The sequence below is a fragment of the Saimiri boliviensis genome, chromosome 2, assembly GCF_048565385.1.
Source record: "Saimiri boliviensis isolate mSaiBol1 chromosome 2, mSaiBol1.pri, whole genome shotgun sequence".
NCBI classification, from domain to species: Eukaryota; Metazoa; Chordata; class Mammalia; order Primates; family Cebidae; genus Saimiri; species Saimiri boliviensis.
The window spans coordinates 137,023,382-137,047,174 of NC_133450.1; the positions used below are offsets into that span (position 1 = coordinate 137,023,382).

The 23,793-nt window shown below is 48.3% G+C and overlaps 1 protein-coding gene across 8 annotated transcripts in view; it reads right to left on the reverse strand.

The window, feature by feature from the left end:
* Positions 1 to 23,793, reverse strand: part of CACNA1B (calcium voltage-gated channel subunit alpha1 B) — a 237,984-nt gene that overhangs the window by 13,936 nt on the left and 200,255 nt on the right. For 5 of the 8 annotated variants that reach the window (XM_074394405.1, XM_039461495.2, XM_074394406.1 and 2 more), the window contains 3 exons: positions 12,966 to 13,093; positions 5,153 to 5,249; positions 2,225 to 2,333 (listed from right to left, as the gene is read on the reverse strand). In XM_074394405.1, the coding sequence (XP_074250506.1) occupies positions 2,225 to 2,333; positions 5,153 to 5,249; positions 12,966 to 13,093 (334 nt within the window). Of the gene's footprint in view, positions 1 to 2,224; positions 2,334 to 5,152; positions 5,250 to 6,781; positions 6,879 to 12,965; positions 13,094 to 23,793 lie in introns of those variants that run through there. The other 3 variants (XR_012516448.1, XM_039461488.2, XM_074394407.1) reach the window with 3 other exon arrangements.

A 23,793-nucleotide genomic window follows, 5' to 3' on the forward strand; every position in this document is an offset into this window, starting at 1 on the left:
TCACTCTGTTGCCAGGCTGGAGTGCAGTGGCACGACCTCAGCTCACTCCAAACTTTGTATCACGGATTCAATCGATTCTCCTGTCTCAGCCTCCTGAGTAGCTGGGACTACAGGCACACACCACCACACCCAGCTAACTTTGTATTTTTAGTAGAGACAGGGTTTTACAATGTTGGCCAGGATGGTATCGATCTCTTGACCTTGTGATCCACCGGCCTCAGCCTCTGAAGTGCTGGAATTGCAGGCATGAGCCACCGCGCCCGGCCTAATTTTTTCTATTTTAGTAGAGACAGAGTTTCACTCTGCTGCCCAGGCTGGCCTCCAACTCCTGGGCTCAGGCAATCTGTCTGCCTTGGCCTCCCAAAGTGCTAGGATTACAGGTGTGAGCCACCACACCCAGCCCTTAGTCTAATTTTTAACCCGATCACTCTGGTTGTTGTGTTGAAGGCAGACAGAAGGGGTCAAGGGCAGAAGTGGATGAATTAGAAGTTGCTGCAGCAACAGCTGAGAGCCAGCAGAGGCGGCAGTGGGGAAGAGAGGGGAGTGGCCACACTTTGGATAGAGTTTAAAGAGTCAAGAAAATAGGACAGAAGGCATGAATCAGAAATGGGATAAGAACAAGGGAGAAAAGGATGATCCTCAGCCTGTATGACACAGCGAACCCCATGTCTAAAAAATATTCAAAAATTAGTGGGCAGGGGTGGTGCCTGTAATCCCAGCACTTTGGGAGGCTGAGGCAGGAGGATCACTCAAGCCTGGGAGGTGGAGGCTGCAGTGAGCCACGACTGCACCAGTACACTCCAGCCTGGGTGACACCGTGAGACCCATTCTCAAATAAATAAATAAATAATAAAATAAGAAGGCTTCTAAGGTTTTGGCTTGAGCATTGACTGAGAGAGAAGGCTGTGGGGGGAAATCTGAAGTTCAGGGGAGAAGTCAGGACTGAAAATACAAAATTGGACTCATGCTATTTAAAGCCATGGGAATAGGTGAGATGATAAAGCAGTGGGTGTAGAGAACATTCCATGGCACAAAGGCACACCCAGAGTTTGTGGGATCAGAGAAACAGACATAAAAAAGGTTCTGGCCAGGCACGGTGGCTCACGCCTGTAATCCCAGCACTTCGGGAGGCCGAGGAGGGTGGATCACGAGGTCAAGAGATTGAGACCATCCTGGTCAACATGGTGAAACCCCGTCTCTACTGAAAATACAAAAAATTAGCTGGGCATGGTGGCGCGTGCCTGTAATCCCAGCTACTCAGGAGGCTGAGGCAGGAGAATTGCCTGAACCCAGGAGGCGGAGGTTGCGGTGAGCCGAGATCGCGCCGTTGCACTCCAGCCTGGTTAACAAGAGCGAAACTCCGTCTCAGGAAAAAAAAAAAAAAAAAAAAAAAAAATTCCAAGAGAAGAGAGTGCAAATGGAGAAGTGTGGACAGCCCATGAGATGGTGATGCACCTCGGTCTTTGAGTTGAGCATTGTGGAGTCCTGGAGACCCTGAGGCAGGCTCTGGTGAAGCTGGGAAGAGCCCCCCGCACATGGGAAAGGGAATCACAGACAACCTCTGAAGAGTCGGGTGCTAGAAAGGAGAGAATGTGGAAGTCGATGGGGGGAAGAGAAATTTTTAAAGATGGAGGAAAAAATCGGATGTTTATATGTTGACACAAATAATCCAGCAGAGAGGAAAACTGGCAAGGCAAGAGACAGTAGGGTGTTGCCAGCGTGGCATCCTTGAGGGGACAAGTGGGGCCTGGTGCACATAGCAGGAGACAGGGCAGATGCAGGGGTGGGGTGGGGAAGGTACTCTGAGGCTTCTCTCCTTGCTTTGGCATTGCTGTGGCTCTGTCCATCTGATCAGGGCAAGACCAGACAGGGAATGGGCTCACTGTGGGAAGGGCCGAGGGCCTGTGGCCTCGTCCCCAGGGAGAGCACTGGCTGTGCTGAGGCTTGCCAAGGCTCTGTCCTGGCTCCACCTAGGCAATTTATTAAATCTCACCACGCCTCAATTTCCTTACTGAAACGGGATCACTGTGGTGCTGACATGCAGATGGTTACCAGGCAAAAGAGACAGTGCCCCACAGGACAGGCATCCTGTGCAGCTGCCCTCAGACCCCTCCAGACACAGCTGGCCCCTCACCCTCCTTCCTCCCTCCTGGGGCTGGCGCTGAGGGCAGGGGTGCACATCTCCGGGTCCCAGGGCCCTCCCACCCTAGGTCACCTTGCTCACCTGGAGCCAGCTTAATCTCCAGCGCCGTCCGGATGAGGGCCATCAGCGTGGATGTGAAGTGGACGGTCATGTCCTCATTGGAGATGGGCATGTTCATGCGAACCAGGCGCTAGGGACAAGCAGGGCCAGTCAGGGCCAGGCCTGCTGGGGTCACCCCCCACCCCAGGACTACTCAATGATGGGGTCCCTGGAGGCTGGGCTGGGCATCCCAGTGGTAGTCCCTGAAGGTGCCTACGCCTGAGTGAGGTGGGGCAGGTGGGAGTTTTGCCAGCATTCACACTCTTCCCTGGACTCCCACCCTGCAAATCTCAGCTGAGGATCCTCCTAGCTGCAGAAAAGTAGAACTCCAGGTAAAGACTGTGGCATAGGGCCAGGCCAGGAGCTTTGATCCCTCTGAAAGCACAGGTAGCTCCTCACCCCGAGGGACCCCTACCTGTGGCTCAATATAGGTGTGTGGCCTTGACTGGGGAGAAGCAGCAGTCACAGACAGAAGGGGTCCCTGTGCTCATGGGTCTGCCCACCCCCATCTTCTCCTCCCACCACTTAGATCATCTGGACAAGGGGTAGGTGGTCCAGGGTACCTCTCTGGGGCCCAGCTCCCAGTAGGTGACACCTTAGTTTTAGCTCCAGCCCAGCAAGGCTTCTGCCTCTCACCCGCCAGCATGGGGCCTGGAAGAGATGCTCATTGCCATTAAACGGCAGAGCCTAACTCCCTGCAAGGCAGCTCCCACTGGAAGAAGGACAGGAACAGACATGACTGCCCAGGACTTCAGGGCGGGCTGGGGCATGTCCTGCACCTCTGCTCCATCTCCCTCTCAGGTGGAGAGCCCGTTCCAGTTCTGAGGACAGAACAGCTGGAGACAAGTTTGTGTCTGCACCACAGTCCTCCAGGCAGTTGGTGCTGCCTAGAGACCCAGGCTCTGACAGCTCAGAAGTCCTCAAGGAGGAAATGCGGCTCAGGTGTGCCTGGAAGATTTTTAGCATGGGGAGCATGGAGCTGGCCAAGTGGAGGCCCAGGAGCACTGACCAGCTAGAGACAGGAGCTCCTCCCTGGGGTCTGCCTGTCGTCACCCAAGCCTGCACCCTGTGGCAGGGCAGCCCCTTCTCTAGAGAGGGCCATGCAGCCCTTCCCCTAGCATTCTGGCCCCAAATCCAGAGTCCTCAGCCTAACAGTTGGTGGGTGTGGATGCAAGCAGGGCTGGAGACATGAGCCTGACTGCCCCGAATGCTGGCAAAGCCCCACGTGCCACGTCCAGTCCCAGCCCCAGGGCTTTGCACAGCATTTGTGTGCAGTACACAAGGAGTAAACGGCTTCCCAGAGAAGAGCATCCCTGCAGACCAGCATGGATGGGGGAGTGAGAGACCAAGGAATTCCTCTCCTGGAGGGCAGGCGGTGGGGGAGTTGGGGATAGCAGTGAAGGCAGAGCAGGCAGGTGATTTCCAAGAAGGAAGAGCTCCGCCCAGGCACTAGAGGGCTGCCCTACCCAGGGGTGCCATTAGCCCACCCCAGGCCCCGAAGGGCCAAGAATCTCAGGAAGAAGCCAAGAGGCAAGGCCAGGACAAACAGACAGGTGTCCCTGCCCTGGGCCCTCTGTGGTGCGGCACTCTGGGCATCTCCTGGACCCTCCTCGGCTTGCCCAGTCTTCTGCTCCCACCCCGAGGCCTCCCTTGGTCTCTCCATGCCCAGAACCTTGGAGTCGGCCAAACACTGCTCCATCATGGCCCTTCCTGCTCGGCCCGGCCCCAAGTGTGGACAGAGCTCTCCTTCTTGGGGACAAAACTACAGCCTTGCATGCAGGACCTCAGGCAGGCACAAGGCAGGGCAGGGCAGGGGCTGAGAATGGCTTGCAGGTGCCACTCGGCTCCCACAGGCTGCACTGAATCAGGTAACAAAGACCTAGAGTCAGGGCACAGAGAGACAGCGTGCACGAGAGCTGTCCACAGCACCAGAGAGATGAACACTCTGGCAGAACGCTTCCTCAGACAGAGGGAGACTCAGGAACACTTGAGGCACATGCTGGCAGAAAGACAGGCCGTTTGCTGGAGAGCAGTGAGGGCCTCAGGAGGATTCTCGGGTGGGCGAGTGGGTGCTGGGGGAACAAAGGTGCTTACACACGGGGAGCACGGGGTGGGACTGAGGACAGCTGGGCAGATGGAACAGGCTTAGGGCTGGGCCATGTGACCTGCTTGCCCACCCAGGAGGGAGGCCTGGAGGTGTCCCTTGATTTACCCCCTTCTTGGGGACTCAGTAACCCATGACTCCTAGGCCCTAAGGCTGTCCCCATCCTGCAGCCTGAGGCCCCAGGAATAATAGCAAGATGTTCTCCCCAACTCCCCTTTCCTTCTCAATACAACAGTGCCACCTCCCCACCATGGAACCTAGCACAGCCCTGGAGACTGCAGCCTGGGCCCAGGGAACCTGTGCACTTGCTGAGCTGGGGAGGGGATTCTACAAAAGCACCAGAGGCCCTGCAGGCCCCACCTGCCCGCAGGGCCAGACCCAGAGGGCTGAACAGCTCCAGCCATACCAGGGGCTTAGGGCTTTATTATGAGCCCAGAACAAAAACAACCTCTGTTAAACAAGTGGTCTGTCCCTTCATTCCTAGGAAAGAAAGGGAGGAAGAAAAGGCAGTGAGGAGGGTCTAGTTCTATCTCCCTGAACCTCCAGGGGGCTCTCAGAGGGGGCTGCTCAGGATGTGGGGACGAGAGGCCAGTGAGACATCATGGTGGCCATGTCCCTCTGTCTGGGAAGGAAGCTGGGATGGGGCTGAAGAGAAAGACACAGTGAGGTGGCCAGGGGCACACAGCAGAGCGGCAGGCAGACAGCCGGGTGCCCCGAGAAGGAGAGGAGCTGGAAGAGCCAGCGAGAGCACCCCGTGCAGAGCACACACAGCCTCCTGGGGGGCAGGTTGCAGGGTCAGGGTCTACCTTGTAGGCAACTCGAGCAGGGCATTTCTTCCCCAGCCCCAGAGGCGGGGACATGTGTTTCAGCATCTCAAACATGTCATTGTAACTGATTCGCCCACTGGAAACCCGTCCCAGCGAGGCCAGGGCACAGTGGGGTGGTCCACAGGAGGAGCGGCAGCAGGAGGGGAGCGGGGAGGGGAGCGGGTGGGGGGTGGTTGGGGGGGCGGGGAGGAAGCAGACAAGAAAACAGAGCCAGTTAATCAAAGTGTCGGATTCAAAGCCCAAAATCAAAATAAGTAAAATGAGGGATTTCTCTGCTTGGCTTGACCCCTCCTGGCCCCCCACCCCCGAGCCTCACCTCCTCACTCCAGCCCCACACGGGGCAGTGGGCGGGGGCGGCATCTGAGCTAATGAACATGGAGGGGTGAGGAAGGGCTGCATCGGGGCGGCTTTGGGTTCATAATTTCTGGTTTTAGTCTTTTAAAAATCACAGTAAATGCCAATCGGAAAAGAGCTGGTTTGCCCTGCTGGAAGAGCTGGCAGGCAGGGTCAGGTGCAGATAAGGCAGTGGCTGAGAACCACAGTGGAGACATCAGCTTCCCTTATGGTCAGATTTACTCCCAAATAAGGCTAGAAGCTAAAAGGTGGAGAAGATCTATAACAAACCAGAGAACTAGAGAGGGAGTCCTGAAGCTCTGAAGCCAAACTTGACAGTGGGGCAAGTCCTGCTTCAAGCCCAGAGACGCCCGAGGCCAGCCCAGGGCAGGGCTGCTGCTGGGGGTCAGGGCTGGGTGGGACAAGGGAGACTGCGGGAGGTGGGAGGAGCTGGTGGGACACGGCCTAGGGCCACCTTGCACCAGCTCTGACAGCAAAGGGGCAGGTTGCAGGATCTGGGAACGTAAAGGCTCTGACGACGGTCTTCTCAAGTAGAGAGGCCACCAGGCCTGGGGCCTACCTCCAACCCTGGGACACCTGCCTGTGGGCTTGGGGTCCTAGAGACACAGCCAGATTCAGGTGGCCCAGGAAAGAAAGGGGACAGTCTCTTCCTGGTAGATGGATCTGCCCTGGGGCCTTGCCCTCCTCCCACGGTTCCAGACCAGGGGCTTCTTGGCTGAGCTGAGCATATCACTCCAGAGGCAAAGCAGGATGGCTGGTCTTTGGCCCCCCACTCTGCCTCTGCCCTCTCCTCCCTCAGGGACTGGAGAGCCACTGGGTTACTGGGCTCTTCCGACCCAGAGGACAGCTGCTCCTGGCAGGCCTGTGCCTGCACTCCCTTCCTCTGGGGGCCGCGGCCTCGTCTGACCATCAGCTCACTCTCGAGAGCTTGGAGGAAAAACCAGGTGGGACGGCTGCTTCCTTGATGCAGGAGGGACCTAGCCCCGAGCTCCCACCAAGCCAGCTGGTCCCAGCCATCATGGCCCAGCCAGAAAAGCTTTCTGTGCACTCTCAAAAGGCTGCCTGTCCCCAGCCAGCCAGGAGGGTCAGGGGAGATTAGACAGGGAACCAAAGCGTCCAGGAGGCTGGAGTGCGGGGCAGGACAGGAGGAAAGAAAGGTGAGGTGTCGTCATTCCCAAACCAGGCAGGGATTGTGTGCTGTGTCTGCGCTTCGGGCAGGGAAGTATGTTGGATGGAGGCTCTGAAGTTGCAAACCTTGTAGGCCAACCTACGAGGGCAGTTCTTCCCTAAGCCAACGGGTGGCGCAATACAACGCAACAAACTGTACATATCCTTATAATGAATCCGGCAACTGGAAAGGAAATGTCACAGGTTATGGCAACAAAGGCAGGGTGGAGCCCGCCCGCCCGCCCGCCCAGCCTGTGATGGGAAGACCCACCTCGCCCAGGCGCGGCGGCGGAGGTGAGGGGTGCACTGGATAGGTGGCAGCTCTCTGGGGGACTAGGGCTTGGAGCTCCCCAGGAGGTGTGGCAACCCCAGCGTACTTTCCAGAGCCCAGTGTGTGCAGGAGCTGCTCCGCACAGAACACCCTTGTGCTCCACAGAGGCGGAGCATGTCCGCAGCTGCTGGCTGGGCCCAGCCCCTCCTATGCACTCTGCTCTGCGGCCTGCGTCTCTCCTGGGCCTGCCCTGCCCCTCCCTCTCCACCAGCTCTTCGTCTCGCCCCCTGAGTGAGGATGCTCCCTGGGCCTCCCAGGCTAACCAAGGCCCCTCCTCACGAGCCTCCCTCTGAGGCCTGGCTCTCTCACCACTACAGCACAGCTGTCTGCCTCTCTACCACAGCAACCTCAGAGGCCCACACCCGTTGCCTCCTGATGGACCTTGTCTCCCTGAACGCTCTGTGTCCTCCCCTGGAAGCCCTGATCCAGCTAAGGACCCTCTCATCACAGGGCTGGCGTCCTCGGGTCACCACCAATGCTTCTCTCTCCTACAGTGAGACACCCGTCTGTGGGCTTGGGGTCCTAGAGACACAGCCAGATTCAGGTGGCCCAGGAAAGAAAGGAAATAGTCCCTCCTTTTGATGGATCTGCCCTGGGGCCCTCGGTCCAATCAGCTCCAAATCATGTTGAATTTGCTTCTGTAAAGCGTGGAAGAAAGAGGAAGCCCCATCTCGGCCTCACCAAAGGTGTTTGCTAAGCTTGTTGTAGCCAAGGGACCACCATGAGGGGCTGGACACATGTGAGACCTCCCACCCTCCACAACTGTTCCTGCCCATCAAGTCCAGGTGAAAACTATGGCCCTGACACCATTACTGCTCTATTCAAGGACTGTACCCACTGTCTATAAAACAAAATCAAAGTGACTTGTTCAATGAATTTCAATGCCTTTCTTAACCACTCTCAGCCTTCCTTGCAGCCCCTCTGCAATTCACCCTCTTCTCCAGCCTGACAGAAGCTGCCTGGCCTCCCTCCCCCTGCTGACCCACCTCCCATCCCCTGCTCAATCCATCCTATTTCTCTAGTGTTCAATCCTTCCTATTCCTTTAAGTTCGGCTCAAATGTGACCTTCTCTCATTCTTCAGGCCGGATGTGGCCTCTCCCTCCTCAGAAATGTCCTGGCCTTGAGCTACAGACACCGTGTGGTCTCACTGCCAGGCCTGGCTGAGTGCTCTGACAGCATGTGTCTGTTTCACCTTCAGGCCCCTGTGCCAGCACATGACAGGTGCTCAGGAGATATTATTGCACAGATGGGCGCACACAGAAATGAGCAGCCAGACTGCTGCCCGTGTGACTGCAATTCTCCCCTCAAGTCTCCAGGCTCCAGAACACAGGGTTAAAGCAACAACAAAGGGAGGCTGGGAAAGGCAGCACCAGGGTGAACAGCTCCATGCCATCAGAATCTGCCCACAGCAGGCACGTGCACACCACACACAGGCACACACATGCACACCATAGCACATGCACACCACAGGCACACGAACACCACAGGCACACACATGCACACGCAGGTATGTGAACACCACAGCATGTGCACACCACAGGCACACAGAGGCATGTGAACACCACAGGCACATAACATGCACACACAGGCACATGCACACCACAGGCAAGTGCACACTGCAGGCACACACACACAGGCACATGTAAACCACAGGCACACATACACAGACATGTGCACACATACAGGCGTACACAGACACGTGCACACCACCAGCACACATGTACACAGGCACATGAACACCACACACATACACAGGCATGTGCACACACACACACATGGGCACGCACACACAGGCATGCATACACAGGCACATGCACACACACACACACACACACACAGGCACATGCACACCACAGGGACATGAACATCACAGGCACACACATGCATACACAGGCACATGAACACCACAGACACATGCACACTGCAGGCACGCACACACAGGCACATGTAAACCACAGGCACACATACACAGACATGTGCACACACACAGGTGTGTACATAGGCACACACAAGCACGTGCACACCACCAGCACACATGTACACAGGCACATGAACACCACACACACACAGGCATGTGCACACACACACAGGCATGCACACACAGGCATGCACACACACACAGGCACATGCACAGCACAGGGATGTGAACATCACAGGCACACACACGTATACACAAGCACATGAACACCACAGGCACATGCACACCATAGGCACACAGACACACAGGCACATGTACACCACAGGCACACACAGAGGCACATACCAGAGGCACACACATGCATACACAGACACGTGCACACCACAGGCACATGCACACCCAGGCACACAGGCACACACATACACAGGCACATGCACACCACAGGTACACACATGCACACACACACAGGCACATACACACACAGGCACATACCACAGGCACACACATGTACAGGCATGTGCACACCACAGGCAAACACATTCACATACACACAGGCACATGCACACACAGGCACATGTACAACACAGGCACACACACAGGCACATGTACACCACAGGCAAATACACAAGCACATGCACACCACAGGCACACACATACACAGGCATGTGCACACACACACAGGCACACACAGACAGGCACATGCACACCCCAGGCACACACACACACAGACACATGCATACCACAGGCACATGAACACCACAGGCACACACATGCACACATAGGCACATGAACACCACAGGCAGAGACATACAGGCATGTGCACACAGCAGGCACGTGCACACAACAGGCACACACATACAGGCACATGCTTACCACAGGCATGTGAACACCACAGGCACACACATGCACACACAAGCACGTGCACAGCACAGGCAAACACATGCACACACACACAGGCATATGCACACCACAGGCACACACACAAGCACATACCACAGGCACACACATGCACACACAGGCACGTGCACACCACAGGCAAACACAGGCACACACACACAGGCACATGCATAACACAGGCACACACATACAAGCACATGCACACCAAAGGCACACACATGCACACACAGGCACACACATAGGCACATGCACACACAGAGGCACATGCACACACATAGACACACAGACACATGTACACCACAGGCACACACAAAGGCCCATGCAAACCACAGGCACACACATGCACACAGAAACACATGCACACCACAGGCACATACACACAGGCACATGCACACCACAGGCACACACACAGGCACATGCATACCATAGGCACACATATGCACAGACACACAGGCACATGTACACCCACAGGCTCACATGCCATGCATACACACATCCACACCACCACACAGGCATGCATACACAAACATGCAGTTCATTTGTACACATATACACTCATGCACACATATATACAATCCCACATGAGCATGCACATGTGCAAATCATACACATGCAGACATGTGTGCCTGTGTGTGCAACACACGTGTGCACACATGCACAATCACACATGTGCACACACAACTCAGGAAATATCCTAAAATTTTGTTGTTGTTTCAAAGTTTCTCCCAAAGAAAGAGGAGACATAGAGTGGACCCCTGGGACATAAATGACTACATCCCTGCATTTGTCACGGAGGCCACCAGAAAGGCTCGAGATGCCCTGTGTTCTGCTCAGGATGCAGGACCCAGACCTAGTCTGCTCAGCGGCCCCCAATGGGCCCCTCGGCCCATCCTGGCCATCTTGAGCTATGTGGGGTGAGCCCAGGCTGCTCGTGGGGGCAGAATCATGTTCCTCACAGGTCCCATCTGTGCAATTTCAAGGCCCGCAGGTTTTGTGTATTATTTTGTGCGCCCTACCTCTGGGGTGAGGCCTATATTCTGCTGTCTACTCTTCAGTAAGCACTTCTTATACCCCCGGCTGCCTATGTCTTCTAAGGACCCCTGCTCCGAGACTGAACCTGCACTGTGCGTGGTAACCAAGCTGCCATCTGGCCCAAGTCCACTTCTCGTTCCTACTTGTGCTCACCAGTGGCTGACTGGAAGACCTGGGTGTACTTCATAAAGATTGGGGAATGCTGTCTTCCTCTTACGGACCTTTGCTGATCTGCCTTTGCCCATCAGTACTAACTACATGGTACAAAGTATCTGTTTTCTGCAGCACAGTCTCCTCTAGAAAAAATATTCCCAGAAAAAGCAGCGACTCTCCAGACCACACCATTAGGGAGACCCGCCTAGACTTCACCTAACCCTGCCTCAGCTGCAGTCTCTCCTGCCCCTTGCCTAACAAGGTCTAGGTCTTAAGCGTGGTCAGTCTCCCTCAAGTCGACTTGGCTGTCCTGACCACAGGTCCTGCGTGAATGTGCCTGAGCCTGTCCCTCCCAATGCAAACGTGTTGCTGTGTCAGACATAACAGGGTTCTCGCAAGCCACGGAAATGGTCACGTACACCATGAAACACAGGCAACCTCTGTGTCTATTTGGCACTGCATAAAAATTGTGTATTTCCCACTCAAATGAAAAGCCCCCACAGAGATGCTGTGGGCCTGGACAAGCCTGGACAGGAGAGGCCCCGTCGAGGGCCCCCGACGCTGCCAGTGGCTCCAGACCTTACCCAGACTGGGAAGGGCCCCATGTAGCGCCTTCTGGTTCCTCACTGGGAGAGTAGGGGTGCTCGGGGGAGGCTGAGTGGATGGGAGCCAGGGAGGTCTAGTCAGGCTCCCAGGTCTTTTGTGTCTGTGGAGGACTCCCCGTGCCGAGCTGCAGTTTAAGCAAAACCAGGCAGAACCCAGGAGCTCTGTTGGCAGCAGGACCTCACCACGAGGGGCCTGACCACGTCACGCTGGCCCTCCTCCAGCAAGGGCACCAGGGGCAGAGGAGTGCAAGGCGGCCTGGACAGGCTGGGGGCCGGAGAGAGAAGGCAGGCCTCTGGGGCAGCCATGGTTCTTATCCCTCTGGGCGCAGGGAGTGGTGGATGAGAGCTGTTCATCACGGCCATTTCCTGGGCACGCACTGTGCACTGTGAGTGAGGTGCTAGCAGGCCTCGTGGCCTGGCAGGGAGCAGCCCACAGTAGCCACTGCTTGAGGGAGGGAGTGAGCAAGAAAATGAGAAACGAGTGACGGGAGGAACAGACAAACGGAGAGATGGAGAAGCCATGCTGCCTGGCCCGCCTTCTTTCCTGAATGAGCTCTCAGTCCTGAGGGGAGGCATGTCATGCTACACAGGACCCCAGTGAAACCTGGTCTCAAACAGCTTCACCTCTGACCCAAACCATGCCCTTCATGCAACTCCTGTTCTGTCTGGAATGGCACCGCCCCTCACCTTTGAAACAAGTAAACTTTCCATCATGACAGATGGCAGACAAAGGTCACACTAGGGCCTTCCTGGTAGCTCATCTGGTGTCAAAAATGTTAACCAAACACCCACTATGTGCAGCCCGGATGGGGACACAGAGGTGCACATTGGCTCCTGTCCCCAAGGGAAAGAGCAGGGGGAGACTCCTGAGTCCCTTAGGGAGCATGTCCTAAAACCCCACGTCAAGTTTCACAAGGACGCCATGGCTGTGCTGTTTCCACACACTCTCCCACAAGTCCCCCACAAATCCTCGAATGACAGGCCTTGGAAGAAGAGAGTGAACGCCCACTCAGCAGGAGACCAGAGTCTCACAAACTCCTTGAAAACCTTCCATGACTCCAGGTATCTCCCAAGGAACTGAACTCAAGGTCTCAAAAGACCTGTATCACTTTAAGCAGTCCGGGAGCTGCACAAAGGCACACAAGACGGAAAAGGGAGGCACCACTCACAGCAGATACCAGTGCTGCTCGACATGGAACAGAGCAGATCCCCAGGTCCCATACCAAAACCTGAGGGGGTGCTCACTTAAAACATGTCTGAAGCCACCAGGCCCATCCCAAGATCTATGGGTATGAACCACCCACAAGGACCACAGAGCACCAGGGCTCACTTACCACGCAGCCGGGTCGTATTCAGCCCAGACCCGGATGAACTCGTCCAGGTGGTGAGGACCTAGGATGGAAGAGTCCCGCGTAAGGTACTCAAAATTGTCCATGATCACAGCCACAAAGAGGTTCAACATCTGCAGGATAGGAAGGAGAACGGGTGACGTAGAGAGACCTCAACCTACCTTCCCCCAACCCCCCACCACTCTCCAGTGTGTGAGAAGTAAGCTTTCAGGATAGCAGGGGTCACTCAGGTTTGACCAGCGCATGCATGCCCAGACCTGCTCTCCCCATGGGACTTTCAAGATTTCCTGCTTTCCCTGAGTTCTGGATCCCACACGCCACACTCCAGGCTCTAATTCAGGGCCTGGAGTCTCTTGTCCATGACCCGCCCTTTGTCTGTGATCACACTGTCTTTCCCTCTCAGACTGCCCTTTCATGAAAGCAGTGACTTGTGGTTAACAGTTTGGACTCTACAGGCCAACAGTTTGAGTTCTAATTTTAAAATTAAGTTTAAAATTCAAATAACAATTACCCATTTTTAAATGTACAATTCAGTGGCATTTAGTATATTCACAATATTGTGCAACCATCTCTCTAGTTTCAAAACTTTTTCATCATTCCAGAAGAATACTCCACACCCATTAGGTAATCGTCACCCCAATTCCCATCCCCATCAATCCCCTGGCAACCATCAATCTCCTTTCTGTTTCTATAGCTTTGTCTATTCTGGGTATTTTACATAAAAAGAATCACACAATGTCATTTTATGTCTGGCTTCTTTCACTTAGCTTAATGTTTTCAAGGTTCATCCATGTTGTAGTTTGTGTTAGCACTTCACTTCTTTTTATGGCTAAATGATTTTCCATTGGCATACACCACATTCATTCATCCACTGATAGGCATTTGGGTTGTTTGTGCCTATTGACTATGATTAATTTTGCCATAAACATTCACGTACAAGTTTCTGTGCAGATACATCTTTGCATTTCTCTTGGGCATATACCTAGGAGTGAAATGACTGGGTCATATGGTAATTCTATACTTCATTTTTTTAGGGACTGCCAAACTTCTTCCATAGCAGCTGGTGCATTTTACATTCCTACCAGCAATGTACAACTGTTCTTCCTCCTCCACATCCTTGTTGACACTTGTTATTCTCAATTTTTAGAAAAATTATTGTTGTAGCTGTCATAGTGGATGCAAAGTGGTATCTCATTGTGGTTCTGCTTCACATTTCCTTAATGACCAAAGATGTTAAATATCTTTTTATGTGATTGTCTGACATTTGTATATCTTCTTTGGAGAAAGATCGACTGTTATCCCTCGCTATTTAAAAAGTTGAGATGTTCGGTTTTTTGTTATTAAGGTGTAGGAGTTCTTTATACAAGCTGAATATTAACCCCTTATTAAATATGTGATTTACAAATATTTTCTACCATTTTGTTCTGTACACTGTATTTCTACGTATTTGATAATGTCCTTTGAGGTACAAAAGTTTTAAATTTTGATGTAGTCTGATTTATCTATTTTTTTCTTTGGTTGCTCATGATTTTGGTGTCAAATCTAAGAATCCATTGCCAATTCTGAGGTCTTAAGAATTTACCCTTTATATATTCTTCTAACAGTTTCACAATGTTCGCTCTTCTATTAGATCTTTGATTGATTGAGATACTTTTGCATATTGAGGTAGTGGTCCAACCTTATTCTTTTGCATGTGAATATCCACTTTTCTCCATATTATTTGTTGAAAAGATTATTCTCTCCCCCACTGAATTACCATGGAAAGAACGACAATTCTTTCCCCCATTGGCACTATTGTCAAAAGTCAAACTGACCACAGATATTTGAGTTTATTTCTGGACCTTCTATTCTACTTAATTAACCTATGTATTTATCTTTATGCCAGTACCACATTGTTTTGTTTTGAAATTGGGAAATGTGTTGTTGGTATTAGTTTGCCAGTATTTTGCTGAGGATTTTTGCATCAATATTCGTAAGGGCTATTAGTCTGCAGTTTTCTTTTCTTGTGGCATATTTGACCACGATATAAGGGTAATTAATGCCTGCCTCACAGCATGTGTTAGGAAGTGTTTCCTCCTCTTGTACTTTTGGGGAAAGTCTGAGTGTTAATTTTTTTTTTAATTTATCTATTCTTTGCCCAGGCTGGAGTACAGTGGCGCGATCTTGGCTCACTGCAACCTCTGCCTCCTAGGTTCAAGTGATTCTCCAACCTCAGCCTACCAAGTAGCTGGGATTACAATTACAAGCACATGCCACCACACTCAGCTAATTTTTGTATTTTTATTTCTAATTTTATTTAAATTTTTGTAGAGGTGGGGTTTTACTATGTTGGCTGGGCTGGTCTTGAACTCCTGACCTCAGGTGATCTGCCTGCCTCAGCCTCCCAAAGTGCTGGGATTACAGTCATAAGCCACCATGCCCAGCCCCATTTCAACAATTATTTTTCCTTTTCTTTTCTTTTCTTTCTTTTTCTAATTGTACTTTAGGTTCTGGGATACATGTGCAGGTCATGCAGGTTGCTGCGTAGGTGCATACATAACTAGGTGGTTTGCTGCCTCCATTCCACCTTCATCTATATCTGGCATTTCTCCCCATGTTATCCCTCCCCACACTCCCCACCCCCTGCTGTCCCACCCCTAGCCTCCCCACCAACTGCCCCCAGTATGTGATGTTCCCCTTCCTGAGTCCAGTTGTTCTCATTGTTCAACACCCGCCTGTCATTGAGAAAATGCAGTGTTTGACTTTCTGTTCTTGTGTCAGTTTGCTGAGAATGATGGTTTCCAGATTCATCCAAGTCCCTACAAATGACATGAACTCATCATTTTTTACAGCTGCATAGTATTCCATGGTATATATGTGCCACATTTCCTTTGTCCAGTCTATCATTGATGGGCATTTGGGTTTGTTCCTGGACTTTGCTATTGTACACAGGGCTGCAATGAACATACGTGTGCATGTGTCTTTACAATAGAACGATTTATAATCATTTGGGTATATACCCAGTCATGGGATTGCTGAGTCAAATGGAATTTCTATTTCTAGGTCCTTAAGGAATCGCCACACTGTCTTCCACAATGGTTGAACTAATTTACACTCCCACCAACAGTGTAAAAGTGTTCCTATTTCTCGACATCCTCTCCAGCATCTGTTGTCTCCAGATTTAATGATCCCCATTCTAACTGGCATGAGATGATACCCCAATGTGGTTTTGATTTGTATTTCTCTGATGACCAGGGATGATGAGTAATTTTCCATGTTTCTTGGCCTCACGTATGTCTTCTTTGGAAAAGTGTCTGTTCATATCCTTTGCCCACTTTTGAACGGGTGTGTTTTTTTCTTGTAAATCTGCTTTAGTTCTTTGTAGATTCTGGATATGAGCCCTTTGTCAGATGGGCAGATTACAAAATTTTTTCCCCATTATGTTGGCTGCCAGTTCACTCTAATGATTGTTTCTTTTACTGTGCAGAAGCTCTGAAGTTTAATTAGATCCCATTTGTCTACCTTGGCTTGTGTTGCCATTGCTTTTGGTATTTTAGTTATGAAGTCCTTACCTATGCCTATGTCCTGGATGGTTTTGTCTAGGTTTTCTTCTGGAGTTTTTATGATGTTAGGTTTTATGTTTAAATCTTTAACCCATCAGGAGTTAATTTTAGTGTAAGGCAACAGGAAGGGGTTTGGTTTCTGCCTTTTGCACATTGTTAGCCAGTTTTCCCAACACCATTTATTAAAAATGGAGTCCTTTCCCCATTGCTTGTTTTTGTCAGGTTTGTCAAAGATCAGATGGTTGTAGATGTGTGGTGTTACTTCTGAGGCCTCTGTTCTGTTCCATTGGTCTATGTCTCTGTTTTGGCACCAGTAACATGCTGTTTTGATTACTGTAGCCCTGTAGTATAGTTTGAAGTCCGGCAGTGTGATGCCTCCATCTTTGTTCTTTTTGCTTAGCATTGTCTTGGGTATGCAGGCTCTCTTGTGGTTCCATATGAAATTTACAGTGTTTTTTTTCAGTTCTGTGAAGGTCACTGGTAGCTTGATGGGGATAGCATTGAATGTCTAAATTACTTTGGGCAGTATGGCCATTTTCATGATATTGATTCTTCCTAACCATGAGCAAGGAATGTTTTTCCGTCTGTTTGTTTCCTCTCTTATTTCACTGAGCAGTGGTTTGTAGTTTTCCTTGAGGAGGTCCTTTACATCCTTTGTTAGTTGTATTCCTAGGTATTTTATTCTCTTTGTAGCAATTGTGAATGGGAGTTCGCTCTTGATTTGGCTCTCTGTTCATCTGTTATTGGTATATAGGAATGGTTGTGATTTCTGCACATTGATTTTGTATCCTGAGACTTTGCTGAGGTTGCTTATCAGTTTCAGGAGATTTTGGGCTGAGATGATGGGGTCTTCTAGATGTACAATCATGTCGTCTGCAAATAGAGACAATTTGACTTCCTCCTTTCCTATTTGAATACACTTTATTTCTTTTTCTTGCCTGATTGCTCTGGCTAGAACTTCCAGTACTATATTGAATAGGAGTTGTGAGAGAGGGCATCCGTGTCTAGTGCCTGATTTCAAAGAGAATGCTTCCAGCTTTTGCCCATTCAGTATAATATTGGCTGTGAGTTTGTCATAAATAGTTTTTATTGTTTTATGATACGTTCTGTTGATACCTGGTTTATTGAGAGTTTTTAGCATGAAGGGCTGTTGGATTTTGTCCAAGGCCTTCTCTGCATCTATTGAGATAATCATGTGTTTTTGTCTCTGGTTCTGTTTATGTGATGGATTATGTTTATGGACTTGAATATGTTGAACCAGCCTTGCATCTCCGGGAGGAACCCTACTTGATCTTGGTGGATAAACTTTTTGATGTGCTGTTGTATTCAGTTTGCCAGTATTTTATTGAAGATTTTTGCATCGATGTTCATCATAGATATTGGCCTGAAGTTTTCTTTTTTGGTTGAATCTCTGCCTGGTTTTGGTATCAGGATGATATTGGTATCTTAAAACAAGGTAGGGAGGATTCCCTCTTTTTGTATTGTTTGGAATCATTTCAGAAGGAATGGAATCAGCTTCTCTTTGTATGTCTGGTAGAATTCAGCTGTGAACTGCATTTTAACAATTTTTAAGTGTAGAGGTTGGTGACATTAAGTATATTCACATTGTTGTGCAACCATGAATACTCTCCATCTCCAAAACGTTTTCCATATTCCCAAACTAAAACTGCATCCATGAAGCAATAGTTCCTCATTCACCCACCCCTGGAAACCACCATTCTACTTTCTGTCTTGATGAAGTTGACTACTATAGGTACCTTACGTAAGTGAAATCACATAGTATTTGTCCTTTTGTGACTAGCTTATTTCACCTAACATAATGTCTTCAAGGTTTATTCACATCATAGAATGTGTCAGAACTCCCTTCCTTTTTTTTATTTTTATTTTTTATTTTTTATAGAGACGGGGTTTCACCATTTTGGCCAGGCTGGCCTTGAACTCCTGACCTCAGGTGATCCACCCGCCTCGGCCTCCCAAAGTGCTGGGATTACAGGCATGAGCCACCGCGCCCGGCCACTTTGAGCCACCGCGCCCAGCCACAGAACTCCCTTCCTTTTTAAGGCTGAATAATAACAGTCCGTTGCTTGTTCATACCACATTCTGTTTACCCATTCATCTGCTGATGGAAACGGGTTCCTTTCTCCTTTTGGCTATTGTGAATAACACTGCCACAAGTATGGGGGGACGAATACCTGTTGAAGTCCCTGATTTGATTTATTTTGGTTCTATACCAAGATTGGAATTACTGGATCATTCTGTAATTCACTTTTAATCTTTGAAGAACTGTCACACTGTTTTCCACAACACCATTTTATAGTCCTACCTACCAGTGCACAAGGGTTGAAATGTCTCTACATCTTTGCCAACATTTATTATTTTCTTTATTTTATTTTATTATTTTTTTAAGATAGAGTCTTGCTCTATGGCCCAAGCTGGAGCACAGTAATGCAATCTCAGGTCACTGCAGCCTCTGGCTCCCGGGATCAAGTGATTCCCTGTTTCAGCCTCCTGAGAAACTGGGATTACAAGTGCATGCCACCACACTGGCTAATTTTTGTATTTTTAGTATACACAGGATTTTACCATCTTGGCCAGGCTGCTCTTGAACTCCTGGCCTCAGGTAAGCTGCACCCCTCGGCTTCCCAAAGTGCTGGGATTACAGCGTGGTTTCATTTTATTTTTATTTATATTTTTATTGCATTTTAGGTTTTGGGATACGTGTGAAGAACATGCAAGATTGTTGCATAGGTACACACATGGCAGTGTGATTTGCTGCCTTCCTCCCCATCACCTATATCTGGCATTTCTCCCCATGCTATCTCTCCCCAATGCCCCACCCTCTGCTGTCCCTCCCCTATTTCTCCTGACAGACCCCAGTGTGTGATGCTCCCCTCCCTGTATCCATGTGTTCTCATTGTTCAACCCTCACCTATGAGTGAGAACATACAGTGTTTGATTTACTGTTCTTGTACGAGTTTGCTGAGAATGATGGTTTTCAGGTTCATCCATGTCCGTACAAAGGACAGGAACTCATCGTTTTTGATGGCTGCATAGTATTCCATGGTGTATATGTGCCACATTTTCCCTGTCCAGTCTATCATCGATGGGCATCTGGGTAGGTTCTAGGTCTTTGCTATTGTAAACAGTGCTGCAATGAACATTCATGTGCATGTGTCCTTATAGTAGAATGATTTATAATCCTTTGGATATATACCCAGTCATGGGATTGCTGGGTCAAATGGCATTTCTATTTCTAGGTCCCTGAGGAATCGCCACACTGTCTTCCACAATGGGTGAACTAATTTACACTCCCACCAACAGTGTAAAAGGGTTCCTATTTCTCCACATCTTCTCCAGCATCTGTTGTCTCCAGGTTTTTTAATGATCGCCATTCTAACTGGCGTGAGGTGGTATCTCAATGTAGTTTTGATTTGCATTTCTCTAATGACCAGTGATGATGAGCATTTTTTTATGTTTGTTTGGCCTCATGTATGTCTTCTTTTGTAAAGTGTCTGTTCATATCCTTTGCTCACTTTTAAATGGGCTTGTTTTTTTCTTGTAAATCTGTTTTAGTTCTTTGTAGATTCTGGATATCAGCCCTTTGTCAGATGGGCAGATTGCAAAAAATTTTTCCCATTCTGTTGGTTGCCAACTCACTCTAATGACTGTTTCTTTTGCTGTGCAGAAGCTAAGGAGTTTTATTAGGTCCCATTTGTCTATTTTGGCTTTTTTTGCCAATGCTTTTGTGTTTTAGGCATGAAGTCCTTGCCTACACCTATGTCCTGAATGGTTTTGCCTAGATTTTCTTCTGGGGTTTTTATGGTATTAGGGCTTATGTTTAAGTCTTTAATCCATCTGGAGTTAATTTTAGTGTAAGGTGTCAGGAAGGGGTCCAGTTTCTGCTTTCTGCACATGGCTAGCCAGTTTTCCCAACACGATTTATTAAACAGGGAATCCTTTCCCCATTGCTTGTTTTTGTCAGGTGTTGCCTCCGAGGCCTCTGTTCTGTTCCATTGGTCTATATCTCTGTTTTGGTACCAGTACCATGCCGTTTTGATTACTGTAGCCTTGTAGCATAGTTTGAAGTCCAGTAGAGTGATGCCCAGCTTTGTTCTTTTTGCTTAGAATTGACTTGGCTATGCAGGCTCTCTTTTGGTTCCATATGAAGTTTAAGGTGGTTTTTTCCAGTTCTGTGAAGAAGGTCATTGGTAGCTTGATGGGGATAGCATTGAAGCTGTAAATTACTTTGGGCAGTATGGCCATTTTCATGATATTGATTCTTCCTAACCATGAGCATGGAATATTTCTCCATCTGTTTGTGTCCTCTTATTTCATTGAGCAGTGGACTCCTTGAAGAAGTCCTTTACATCCTTTGTTAGTTGTATTCCTAGGTATTTTATTCTCTTGGTAGCAATTGTGAATGGAAGCTCGTTCTTGATTTGGCTCTCTTTAAGTCTGTTGGTGTATAGGAATGCTTGTGATTTTTGCATCATTTTATTTTCTGAGACAGACAGTCTCACTTTGTCACCTAAGGTGAAGCGCAGTGGCGCGATCTCGGCTCATTGCAACCTCTACCTCCGTGTTCAAGGGATTCTTGTGCCTCAACCTCCTGAGTAGCTGGTATTAAAGGTGTGCACCGCCACACCTGGCTAATTTTTGTACTTTTAGTAGAGATGGGGTTTTACCATGTTGGCCAAGCTAGTCTCAAACTCCTGGTCTCAAGTGATCTGCCTGCCTCAGACTCTGGGATTACATGCCTGAGCCACTGTACCCGGCCTATTTTCTTTTCTCTTCTTCTTCTCCTTCCTCCTCTTCTTCTTCTTCTTCCTTCTTCTTTTTTTTTGAGACAGATTCTCCCCACTCCATTTTTTTTTTTTTTTTTTTGAGACAGATTCTCAGTCTGCAGCCCAGGCACGATCTTGGTTCACTGCAACTTCTGTCTCCCAGCATCAAGTGATTCTCACACCTCAGCCTCCTGAGTACCTGGAATTACAGGCATGCAGCACCACGCCAAGCTAATTTTGCATCTGGTAGAGACAGGGTTTTGCCATATTGGCCAGGCTGGTCTTGAACTCCTGACCTTAAGTGATACACCCACCTCAGCCTCCCAAAGTGTTGAGATTACAGGCATGAGCCACTGCACCTGGCCTATTTTCTTTTCTTTTTCTATCTTTTTTTTTCTTTAGTAAAAGCAATTCCACTGGGTGTGAAATGGTGTTTCGCTGTGGTTTTTATTTTCATTTCCCTAATTATTAGTGATGTTGAATATCTTTTCATGTTCTTATTGGTCATTTTATTTGGAGAAAGGGATATTAATCACTTATCAGATGAATAGTTTGCAAATATTTTCTCTGATTCTACAAGTTGTCTCATGACTGTTATTTCATTGACTTTTTATTTATTCAATTTCTTTTTTAAAAAATCCAGTTCCTTTGCCCATTTCTTTCTTAAAATTTTTTTTGCTTTCATTATTATTTTTTAATTGACATGCAAAAATTATAAATATTTATGAGGTACAGTGTGATATTTTGATACATGTATACAAATGTGTAATGATAAAATCACAGTAATTAGCATATCTATCACCTCAAACACTTATCATTTTTGTGTTGGGGCATTCAAAATTTGCTCTCCTATTTGAAAATATTCATTAAATTATTGTTAATTATAGTCACCCTATAGTGATATAGAAAACTAAAACTTATTTCACCTGTCTAGCTGTACTTTTATATCTGTTCACCAACTTTTGGCTATCCCCCATCCTCCTAACCTTCCCTGCCTTTAGTAACCACTATTCCACTCTCCACTTCTATGAGAGCAATTTTTTTAGCTTCTACATAAGAGTGAGAACATACAACATTTATCTTTCTTTGCCTGACTTATTTACCTTAACGTAACGACCTCCAAGCTCACCATGTTGGCACAAATAGCAGAATTTCATTATTTTTATGGCTAAATGGTATTCCATTGTGTATAAATAAAATACTTTAAAAATCCACTCATGTGTGAACACTTAAGTTGATTCCATATCTTGGCTATATCTTGAATATATGGCAATACACATGAGACCACAGACATCTCTTTGAAATACTGATTTCCTTCTGTTTGGATATATACCCAATAGTGGAACTGCTAGATCATACAGTAGTTCTATTTTTAGTTTTCTGAGGAGCCTTCCTCTGCATCCTCACAAGCGTTTGGTATTTTTTTGTGTTTTTGATAACAGCCATTCTAACTAGGGTGAGATGATATCTCACTGTGGTTTTGATTTGCATTTTCCTGATGCTTAGAGATGTTGAGCACTTTTTCATATACTGGCTGACCATTTGTATGTCTTCTTCTGAGATGTCTACTCAGCTCATTTGCCTATTCATTTATCTGATTTTTTTTTTTACCTGATGAGTTGTTTGAGTTCCTTGTATATTCTGGCTATTAATCACCTGTCAGATATATAGTTTGCAAATATTTTCTCTGATTCTGCAAGTTGTCTTGTCACTCTGCTGATTATGTCATCAGCTGTGCTGAAGCTTTTTACTGAAATGACATTCCATTTGTTTATTTGTGTTTTTGTTGCCTGTGCTCTCCAGGTCTTTTCCATACAATTTTTGCCCAGACCAATGTCCTGAAGTGTTTTCCCTGTATTTTCTTCTAGTAGCTTCATAGTTTTGAGTCTTACATTTAAGTCTTTGATCCATTTTGAGTTGGCTTTTGTATATGGTGAGAGATAAGGGGTTGAGCTGCATTTTTTCTGCATATGAATATACGGTTTCCCCATCCTCATTTATTTAAGAGACTGTTCTGCTCCAATGAATGTTCTTGGTGCTTTTGTTGAAAAATCAGTTGGTTGTAAATGCAAAGACTTATTTCTGAGTTCTCTGTTCTGTTCCATTGATCTATGTTTCTGTTTTTATGCCATACCATGCTGTTTTGAAGTTTGGTAGTGTGATGCCTCCAGCTTTGTTCTTGTTGCTCAGGATTATTTAAGCTGTCCAGGGCCTTTTGTGGTTATGTATTAATTTTAGGATTGTTTTTTATATTTCTGTGAAGAATGTCATTGTATTTTGTTAAGGATTGGATTAAATCTATATAGTCTGTTTACAGTATTAATTCTTCTAATCCATGAGCATCAGATGTCTTTCTGTTTTTTGTGTCCTCTTCAGTAACTTTCATCAATGTTTTATAGTTTTCCTTGTAGAGATCTTTCACTTCTTTAGTTATTTCTTTTGTAGCTATTGTAAATCAGACTGATTTCTTTGTCTTCTAGTTTGTTG